The following is an 11,352-nucleotide window of genomic DNA, read 5'->3' as shown; positions in this document are numbered from 1 at the left end:
AAGTCACCTTCAGGCCTAGGGTCTTTCAGCCAGCTTCATTTGATGGAAGGGGCAAGAAGACCAGCAGAAGGACCTCAAATGGGAAATGGAGGGTAAATTGCCCTAATTTATGTAAAGTTGATTGCTGAGCTGTACTTTTAACTCTTATTCCTAACACAGGCCTCCTCACCTAGAGATTTCTCATCAATTTTTTCCACTTACTCATTGCTTAGTGACCAATAAGAAATAACTTAATGGACTGAGAGAGAAGGTTGATACCGCCTGGAAAATTGACAAAATTTCCATCTTTGATAATGATTGCTAATAATAGCAAACTTTTTTTGAGCTACTGTGAAATGCTAAGCCTTTTACATACTTTATCTCATTTAACCCTCATAAAATCTCTAAGAAGGTGCTATGATAATCCCTATTTCACACATGATGAAATAGAGACTTAGAAAGGTGAAGTAATTTACCTAGGTCATACCTCTCGTTAAGTGGCCAGCTTTAAACATGGCTCTTTCTGAGTCTAAAATCTGTATTATTTTCTCAACAGTTTGCTTCCCTTTAAGAGAAAGAGGTCATGATTACTGCCATTCATTCATTTATCCATTAATTCAATAAATATTCACTGAGTAGTGTTTATTACGTGTCAGACCTTGGACTAATTTTGCCGACACAGTGATGAATGAATAGGCAGGACCCTTGCCTTCATGGAGCTTACTGCCTAATAGTGTAGCAGGACCATGAATCAAAGGAATTCAGGTCTCAGAAGGGCAGCAGACACAGAATATGCTGAGATTGAACCTTTGCAATGAGACTAACAAAGATTATCTTTGACCTAGACCCTAGAATCTATATTGTACACAGTAAATATATAAAATCTTGGTTAAAGCATTGACCTTCTAGCCTCATCAATTATAAAGATTTTATTTATTTTATTTTTTCCCCCCAAAGCCCCAGTGGATAGTTGTGTGTCGTAGCTGCACATCCTTCTAGTTGCTGTATGTGGGACTCGGCCTCAGGATGAACGGAGAAGTGGTGCCTCGATGCGCACCCGGGATCCGAACCCGGGCCGCCAGCATCGCAGCGCGCGCACTTAACCACCAAGCCACAGGGCCGGCCCGCCTCATCAATTATAAAATGAGTATGGTAATAATAGGTTTCTTGTCAAGTGGTTGTGATCTCAAATGGGAAAATGTGTGAAACATCTTGACAAACTGTAAAATAGTCAACAAAGAGGAGGAAAGGACTTTTTTTTATTTCACCTTTTTTAAAAAAATTGAGATATAATTGACATATAACATTATATTAGTTTTAGGTGTACAACATAATAATTTTTTTTTTTTATGAGGAGGACTAGCCCTGAGCTAACATCCAATGCCAATCCTCCCCTTTTTACCTTGAGGAAGACTGGCCCTGGGCTAACATCCATGCCCATCTTCCTCTACTTTATATGAGATGCCACCACAGCATGGCTTGCCAAGCGGTGCGTTGGTGCACGCCTGGGATCCAAACTGGCAAACTGCGGGCTGCCGCAGTGGAACGTGCGCACTTAACCACTTGCGCCACAGGGCCGGCCCAATAATTTGATATTTGTATATATTGCAACATGATCAGCACTTTTCTGTATATTAAAAAAAATTCAAACATAAACTAGGGAGAATAGTACAATAAACACTCAAATACCCATAAACCGGTGTGGGGGATCAAAATTCGCCACCTCAAAATATGTCTCTTTACCTTGATTATTTTCAAGAACAAAAGACTCTGAAAGAAACTTTGACCTCCCCCCCACTAAATGCCTAAAAGAATTTAAGATAGAAGGCCTGGGGGTTGGCCTGGTGGCATAGCGGTTGGGTTCACGAGTTCTGCTTTGGTGGCCCGGGCTTTGCTGGTTCCGATCCTGGGTGTGGACCTACGCACCACTCATCAAGCCATGCTGAGGTGGCATCCCACATAGAGTAACTAGAAGGATGTACAACTATGACATACAACTATCTACTGGGGCTTTGGGGAGAAAAAAGGAACACTGGCAAAAGATGTTAGCTCAGGGCCAATCTTCCTCAAAAAGCAAAAAAAAAAGAATTCTTACCTTTAAAAGAAAAAAAAGATAGAAGGCCTGTCCCCAGGACAGGCCATCACCATAGATAACTCTGGGTATGGATAGTCTGGAAGGGTCCTTGCTAAGCCCATTCTTATCAAAGCTCTGAAAACCAAGTAAAAGTAGAAGTTATCCTTTGTAAGAGACATTTACATTTGTAAGGAAAATCTCCATTTGTAAAGGTATCTCCCTCTCCGTAGCAGCAAGAAGGGAGGATGACCATATCTCTAGAAACTCTTATCAATGCAGAAGGCAAGGACTTAAATCTGCATATGCTTTTCTGGCAATCTCCCATAGCTGACTCCCCACACTCCCAACATCCTCCTTTGTCTTTAGCTGAAGATAGTATTTAAGATGAGAACCTCCACCATTTTGGTGAGCTGCTCAGTTTTTCCTCAGTTTCTCCCATGTATACATGTTACTAAACTTTGTTTGATTTTCTCCTGCTAACCTGCCTTTTTAATTATTTGTACAGCCATAAGAACCATAAGGGAAAGGGCAGGGGAGAGGGATTCTCCGTCTTCCCCTACACCAGCTTCAACAATGATCAACTCATGGCCAATTGTGCTTCATCTCTGGCCACCCCTTAATCACCTGTATTTTGGGAAGCAAATCCTTGACAGCGTATATTTTATCCATATATATATTTCAATACATATATCTCAAAGGAAGGGATTCTTTTAAAAACCATAACCATAAATATCATTATCACTCCTAAAGAACTAAAAACAAAATTGATAGTAATTTCTTAATTTTAGCAAATATCATAATTTGATTCAGTGGCCATATTTCCCTGATTATCCAAAAAATTTTGAGATCAGTAGGTTTGAACCAGTATTTAGATAAGGTTCCTATATTGCAGTTGGCTGAGATGTCATTTTTAATCTATAAGTTCCCGCTTCATCTTCTTTTTGTTCTTGTTTTGCTTTTTTTTTTTTCTTTGCTGAAGAACTTGGGTCCTATAAAATGGTGGTTCTCAAATTTTAGCGTGCATTAGTATGCATTAGAATCATCTGGGGAACTGGTTAAAAACACAGATTGCTGTGTCCTGTCCCCAGAGATTCTGATTCAATACTGCATTTCTAACAAGTTCCTAGGTGATGCTGCTGGTCAGGGACAACACTTTAAATGAGAGCCCCTGTTGCACATATTCCATAGTCTGGATTTCTCTGACTGTATTCCTTGGTGAAGGGTCCTTAAACACGTCCATCTTCCATTTCCTTTCCCTAAGGGAAGCCTATTGAATCACATACAGTATAGCATAATGGTTAAAACTCAAGAGTTTGAGGCTATACGTTATAGACACTGAGACCCAGTGCGGCTGGATCTAAATCTCGTTTTTGACACGTATTTGCCACGTGACCTTGGGCAAGTCACTTAACTGCTCTGTAAACCCAATATTACAGGGACGTTGTGAGGATTAAATGAGATTCAAAAAGTGAAGTGCTTACTTAGCACAGTGAATGCAACATAGCAAATGCTCAATAAATTCGATTATAATTTTTTCAACCAAGGAATAATAATGGGGTGCATAGTCTGTAGAAAGCCATGAATTTTGTAGGGTTTTGTTGTGTTTTTACGTCAACAGAGCCAAAGAGGAGCTCTCTAAAGGAGAGGTACCTGGAGACAGACGAGCTGGGGGCAACTCTGAGGACCACTTAAGTCCGCCTAGGGTCTGGCCCCTTTAAGGAGGGCGGGCCACGTGACCCATAGTCACGTGGCTCGCGGGACAACATGGCTGCGCCCGCGCTAAGGCCGGGTCGTGGACGCTGCCCCGGGCTAGGTCTCGTCCTCTTGCTGCCTCTGCTCTTGCTGCTAGGCAGGGCGGCAGGGGGCGAAGAGGCCGGAGCCAGCTCGGGCGCGGCGTCCGTCGCGGGGTCGTGCGGCTGCGGCTCTCCGCAGCGGCCCGGAGCCCATGGCAGCTCGGCGGCCGCGCACCGATACTCGCGGGAGGCGAACGCCCCGGGCCCGGTCCCCGGAGAGCGGCCGCTCGCGCTCACCAAGGTGCTCTCTCGATTCCCAGGAGAAGGGTGGGGGCCTCCAGGTTTCTGGACAGGATTGGGATGGGCAAGGCAAAGGGTTGGCAGGAAGGCAAGTAAAGATTATAACCGCACACCAAATCGCGCACCTGCTGATCCGGTTTGATGAGGAGTTCCTCCTCCCTCCTCGCTCCCCAAAACGGCTGGGTCTTGGGGCTCAGCTTAATTCTGAGCATTAGGAGTTTGGTTTGAGGACAGTTGTCCCTCTTTTTCTTACCTCCTACCTCCTATTTCCTCCTCCCTCCACCCTGTCTTCTTGATGAGCTTCTCAGAATTTTAAGTTAGATTCAGGTTTAAGTCGTGGGTTCCTCTCTTATGTGTGAAGGAATCAGGACACTGGGTCTCCACATTGTTGCATACTTACTCGTAGTCTCTTCTAATAGACTCTGCTTTTTGACGACAAGGACGTGTCTTATTTATCGTGCTATCCCCAGCACTTTAGCACATAGGAAGGACTAAGTCAACAATAGCCTTATTACTATTATTTATCTGTGCCTGGCACAGTGCCTCGATGTGTTATGTGCGAGGATATATAAATAACATTAATAACAACTATTACATACTTGATTCAGTCTGTCTACCAAGTACTTTGCATGTTGGTATGATTGTGGAAACAAACTAGAACCCAGGTCTTCTGACTCTTAAAGAATTGCTCCTTCTTGTATACCTAGTACACCCTTTCCTCCTCCTCCTTCCATCTTGCTTTTCTTTCCTCTGGGTTAATTCTGACCAGTTTTCAGGACTTAGGTGAGAGGTAACTTCCTCGGGCGGGCCTTACCTGATCTTCTCCCCTTCTTTCCCATTCAGTATTTACACATGCTGTCACAACAGTACGGATTAAGTCTGACATAACAATTATTCAAGATGCTTGTCTGCTGATGTCTCTCCCCAGCTAGGCTGTGAGGGTGGTGAGGCGTCAGGACAATAAATTTGTGTCTCATGTATAGAGTGTTAGGAGGTTGGTAGCTAGTCTTCTCATTGTTTCTCCATCCTGTGTAATTATTGGCCTTTTAAATTTTTCCTGTTGTTCCTCAGAGGATGACCTGCATTGTTAGTATTTATCTTTTGTGTGGTGGTGAGCCCTGGTTACTATTGTAGAGTGTATTGGCAGTAATTATTTTAATTCCTGTGTAACTTGCATGGTAATTGATAATCAGTTTCTCCCCTCTTCTAAAGAGAGAGCCTTGTATCTGTTTATCTGCTTTGTCACTAACAGAGTAGCTGTCTTACTTGCGTGTACACATTGGTCTGTCGCAGAATTTTGCCTAGAACCTTCTGGCCAGTACTGAACATTCCTCTTTTTTTTTTTTTTTTTTGTGAGGAAGATCAGCCCTGAGCTAACATCTGATGCCAATCCTCCTCTTTTTCTGAGGAAGACTGGCCCTGAGCTAACAAACATGCCCATCTTCCTCTACTTTACGTGGGACGCCGCCACAGCTGGCTCCACAAGCAGTGCATCGGTGCGTGCCCGGGATCTGAACCAGCGAACCCAGGGCCCCCACAGCGGAGCGTGCGCCACTGGGCCAGCCCCTGAACATTCCTCTTTTTAAATGCTCCAACTTCCTGTTGGTTCCAGAATAGGATGTGGGTGGCAGTATCTTTTGAATCACATTTATAAGATATACATGTTTTCATCCCTTTAGAGTGTTTTTTTTTTGTCTAGACTGAGTATCATATGGGTCATCTTTGGCTAGTTCTTGCATTTACTTTCTATAATGTTTGGAGGCATCCCAAGCTATTAGTAAACTAGCGGTTGCTGAGAACACAGCCCACAGCCTTCTAAGACTTTTAACCTAATGGTTGAACTTGAAGTAGCTTTATTATGAACACAAAAGACCTCACAGCAGGCAGTTCTTTATCTCTCTGTTTTCCTTGGTTTCAAAGATTTTAGTTCATGTACAGATGACTTTGGTCTAATTCTGACACTTAGCCATTTATTCTAAATTCAGGAAGTCCAGTATTATGGGAGAGGTACATGGTCATAGTGAAAGCCCTTTTTCTCCCTTTCTTTCTTTTATTTTTAAAAGACTTTAGTTTTTTTAGAGCACTTTTAGGTTCATAACAAAATTGAAAGGAAGGTACAGAGATTTCCCATTTACCCCCAAAACCCACACATGCATAGCCTCCCCCATTATCAACATTCCTCACCAGAATGGTACATGTTACAACTGATGAACCTACAGTGACACATCATAATTACCCAAAGTCTATAGTTTTCCTTAGGGTGCATTCTTGATGTTGTACATTCTATGGGTTTAGACAAATGTGTGATGACATATATCTATCATTATAATACCTTAGAGTATTTTCATTGCCCTAAAAATCCCCTGTGCTCTGCCTATTCATTCCTCCCTCTCCTCCCCACTGGCAACTACTGATATTTTTATTGTGTCTATAGTTTTGCTTTTTCCAGAATGTTGTATAATTGGAATCATATAGTATGTAGCCTTTTCAGATTTGCTTGTTTCACTTAGTCATATGCATTTAAGGTTCCTCCGTGTCTTTTCACAGCTTGATAGCTGATTTCTTTTTAGTGCTGATAATATTCCTTTGTCTGGATGTACCATAGTTTGTTTATCCATTCGCTTACTAAAGGGCATCTTGCTTGCTTCTCAGTTTTGGCAATTATGAGTAAAACTGCTAGAAACATTTGTGTGCAGGTTTTTATGTGGAGATAAGTTTTCAACTCCTTTGGGTAAATACCTGGGAGCCTGATTGCTGGATCGAATGGCAAGAGTAAGCTTAGTTTTGTAAGAAATTGCCAAACTATCTTCCAAAGTGGCTGTACCATTTTGTATTCCTGCTAGCAATGTATGAGAGTTCTTGTTACTCCACATCCTTGCTAGCATTTGGTGTTTTCTGTGTTCTAGATTTTGGCCATTCTAATAGTGTGTAGTGGTATCTTTTTGTTGTTTTAATTTGCATTTTTTGGTTGACATATGATGTGGAGCATCTTTGATGTCTATATATCTTTGTGTTTCTATCAAGATCTTTGGCCCATGTTTGAACTGGATTTTTTTTTCTTATTGTTGAGTTTTAAGAGTTCTTTATATATTTTGGATAACAGTCCTTTATCAGATGTGTCTTCTGCCGATATTTTCTCCTGGTCTGTGGCTTGTCTTCTCGTTTTCTTGACATTGTCTTTTGCAGAACGGAAGTTTTTAATTTTAATGAAGTCCAGCTTAGCAATTTCTTTCATGGATGTTGCCTTTGATGTTGTATCTAAAAAGTCATCACCGTGCCCAAGGGCATCTAGGTTTTCTCCTATGTTCTAGGAGTTTTACAGTTTTGTGTTTTTCATTTAGGTCTATGATCCATTTTGAGTTAATTTTTGTGAAGGGTGTAAGGTCTGTTTCTAGATTCATTTTTTATATATGTGGATGTCCAGTTATTCCAGCATTTGTTGAAGAGACTGTCTTTGCTCCATTGTATTGCCTTTGCTCTTTTATCAAAGATCAGTTGACTGTATTTATGGAGGTTTATTTCTGGGCTCTCTGTGCTGTTCCATGGATATATTTGTCTGTTCTTTCACTAATACACACTGTCTTGATTACTGTAGCTTTACAGTAAGTCTTGAAGCTGGGGAGCACCATTCCTTAAACTTTGTTTTTCTCTTTCAGCATTGTGTTGGCTATTCTGAGTCTTCTGCCTGTCCATATAAACTTTGGAATCAGTTTGTTGATATCCATAAAATAACTTGCTGGGATTTTGATTTTGATTGGGGTTGCATTGAATCTATTTTTTCTTTGTTTTGTGTTTATTTAGTTTAATTCAACAAGTGTTTATTTGGCACATAGGATTCTGTCCTATGTCCTGGGCTTAAAGAAAAGAAAAAGACCTATGCCCTACACTCAAGACATATACCCTCTGGCGGGTCTCTCTCTCTCTGTCTCTCTCTCTCTCACACATAGACACACACACACACACACACACACAATCACGTGTAAGCATCATTTTTCTATAATGACAGTACTATAGGAGGAATGTGTACAAAGCACTTGGAGAGGAACAAAAGATTTGTTCTTCCTGGACAAGTCAGGAAGTGCCTCAAAGAAAAGGTCACATTTGGCTAGGCTTTGGCGGAGCCAGTTTCGGGAGTTAGGGATGGAAGGGGATTGAAGGACATTCTGAGATGGAGAAGAGCACGGGCACAAACAAAGCAAGCACATAGTGTGTTCTGGGAAATGTGAGTAATTTAAAGTTTCTGGGGGACGTTTTCACAGTTTTTACTGTGACACTTTTCAGGTGTGAGTCTTTTTTTGTATTTTAATTCATTTAATGAGTACTTGGCAAGATGAGGGAGGCAGAGAAATAAAGAGCGCTGGGCTTTACACTCAAGGAATTTACAGTTTCACTGGAAAGTTATGGCAGTAAAAATTGTCTGGGAAACAATATAGATATTTTAAAATTTTACTTAAGTTCTCCCTGGTTAAAATATATACATTTCTCCTTGAGAAAATTATCCTAACAATTTTCTACACAGCTTTTTATTTTGTAACAAGATAGCAAAACGTTTTAATCTCCGTATATCTTTCAAAACAGTTGTTTGAAACGCATTTAGAATCATGAGATGATAAACTTGTATGTGTGTCTCTGTAAGTATAGGTGGTTTCAGACTTCATTTCCTGTCTGAGGATGTTTCTGATTGGGTAATGCGTACCCAGGTGTCAAGGCACGATTGAATGCCATCTCTTCCGTGAAACCTTTCCTCCAGGAAGAAGTAGTTTTTCTGTCCTTTAAATTCCCATAGCATTTTGTTGTTGTCTGATGGCAGCTTTATATACATATATTTATTTACTTTTTAAATTGAGGTCACACTGGTTTATAACATTGTATAATTTTCAGGTGTACATCTTTATATTTCCACTTCTGTATAGACTGCATCATGTTTACCACAAAAGTCTAGTTGCCATCTTTCACATGTGCCATTTACCCCTCTCACCCTCCTCCTGCCCCCTTCCCCTCTGGTAACCACCAATCTGGTCTCTGTTTCTATGTGTTTGTTTGTTTATCTTCCACATATGAGTGAAATCACATGGTATTTGTCTTTCTCTGACTTATTTCAATTAGCGTGATACCCTCAAGGACCGTCCATGTTATCACAAATGGCAAGATTTCATTTTTTTTATGGCTGATTAATATTACGTTGTATAAATATACACACACACACACATACACACACACACACACACACCCCAAATCTTCTTTATCTGTTCATCCATTGATGGGCACTTAGGTTTCTTCCAAGTCTTAGGTATTGTGAATAATGCTGCAGTGAACACAGGGGTGCATATATCTTTCGAATTAGCGTTTTCATGTTCTTTGGATAAATGCCCAGAAGTGGGATAGCTGGATCATCTGGTATTTCTGTTTTTAATTTTTGAGGAATCTCCGTACTGTTTTCATTATTGGCTGTACCAATTTACGTTCCTACCAGCAGTGTACGAGGGTTCATTTTCCTCCACATCCTCTCCAACGCTTGTTGTTTCTTGTCTTTTTAATAATAGCCATTCTGACAGGCATGAGGTGATATCTCATTATAGTTTTGATTTGTATTTACCTAATAATTAGTGATGTTGAACATCTTTTCATGTGCCTGTTGGCCATCTGTATACGAAAAATGTCTGTTCATACCCTCTGCCCATTTTTTGATTGTGTTGTTTTTTCTTGTTGAGTTGTATGAGTTCTATAAAGAACTCATAGAACTCATTGGTTATATGATTTGCAAACATTTTCTCCCTGTTGGTAGGTTGTCTTTTTGTTTTGTTGATGGTTTCCTTTGCCATGTAGAAGCGTTATAGTTTGATGTAGTCCCATTTGTTTATTTTTTCTTTTGCTGCCCTTGCCTGGGGAGACATGATATTCGTAAAGATACTGCTGAGACTGATGTCAAAGAGCATAATGCCTGTGTTTTCTTCTAGGAATTTTATGGTTTCAGGTCTTACATTCAAGTCTTTAATCCATTTTAAGTTAATTTTTGTGTATGGTGTAAGATAATAGCCTAGCTTCATTCTTTTGCATGTGGCTGTCCAGTTTTCCCAACACTGTTTGTTGAAAAGACCTTCCTTTCTCCATTGTGTATTCTTGGCTCCTTTGTTGAAGATTAGCTGTCTGCAGATGTGTGGTTTTATTTCTGGGCTCTCAATTCTGTTCCCTTGATCCATGTCTCTGTTTTTCTGCCAGTACCATGCTGTTTTGATTACTATAGCTTTGTAGTATATTTTGAAATCAGGCAGTGTGATACCTCCAGCTTTGTTCTTTTTTCTCAGGGTTGCTTTGGCTATTTGGAGTCTTTTGTTGTTCCATATAAATTTTAGGATTCTTTGTTCTATTTCTGTGAAAAATGTCCTTGGAATTGTGATTGGGATTGCATTGAATCTGTAGATTACTTTAGGTAATATGGACGTTTTAACTATGTTAATTCTTCCAATCCATGAGCATGGAATATCTTTCTATTTCTTTGTCTTTTTCAATTTCTTTCAGTAGTACTACAGTTTTCAGTCTTTCACCTCTTTGGTTAAATTTGTTCCTAAGTGTTTTATTCATTGTGTTGCAATTGTAAATGGGATTGTATTCTTGATTTCTTTTTCTGCTAGTTCGTTGTTAGTGTATAGAAATGTGACTGATTTTTGTATGTTGATTTTGTATCCTGCAGCTTTACCATATTCATTTATTGTTTCTAATAGTTTTTTTGGTGGATTCTTTAGGGTTTTCTATATATATATATAATCATGTCATCCACAAATAGTGACAGTTTTACTTCTTCTGTATATTTTCTTTAATGTAGTGTTACTTGTGTAGTTGTCTGATATCTCATTCTACATGGGAAGCATTTTTAGACCTGTTTTAATCTCTCTGTTACACATTTTAGGCATTCAGTAACAATTTCTTGAGTGATCTCTTACCTTTTTTGGTGGATACAATATTGAGAAACTGAGTGGGAGTAAAAGATATCAGATATTTTTTAAAGAAAACTGTGTAAAATATTCTTTTGCAGTATCTCATCCTCCCAAGAATCTAGTGAGAGATATTAACCCCCACTTTACAGATGAGGCAACAGAGGCTTAGTAGAATGATAAATCACAGGGCTTGAAGGAACTTGAATGCTATTCCATCTATGAATAGTGTCTGTCTTTGCAGGCAGTAGAGTAGGAGAATGGTATCGATAGATAAGCCCTGTATGGACAGATAAAGCAGCAGTTTGTGGACAGATCCACAGAGCATGCTTTT

General features: G+C 40.0%; 1 protein-coding gene across 3 annotated transcripts in view; it reads left to right on the top strand.

Annotated features, from left to right (window-relative positions):
* Window positions 1-3,813: 3,813 nt before the first annotated feature.
* The window catches only part of SUMF1 (sulfatase modifying factor 1), a 94,023-nt gene continuing 86,484 nt past the window's right edge, over window positions 3,814-11,352 (top strand). For all 3 annotated transcript variants that reach the window (XM_087431373.1, XM_004442409.2, XM_087431372.1), the window contains exon 1: window positions 3,814-4,087. In XM_087431373.1, coding sequence (XP_087287499.1) covers window positions 3,818-4,087 — 270 coding nt within the window. In that variant the 5' untranslated portion in view covers window positions 3,814-3,817. The remainder of the gene's footprint in view (window positions 4,088-11,352) is intronic.

Source organism: Ceratotherium simum, chromosome 5 (genome assembly GCF_057802395.1).
Source record: "Ceratotherium simum simum isolate JZ-2026a chromosome 5, ASM5780239v1, whole genome shotgun sequence".
In the NCBI taxonomy this organism is placed as follows: domain Eukaryota; kingdom Metazoa; phylum Chordata; class Mammalia; order Perissodactyla; family Rhinocerotidae; genus Ceratotherium; species Ceratotherium simum.
This window is presented reverse-complemented; position numbering and strand designations above follow the sequence as displayed.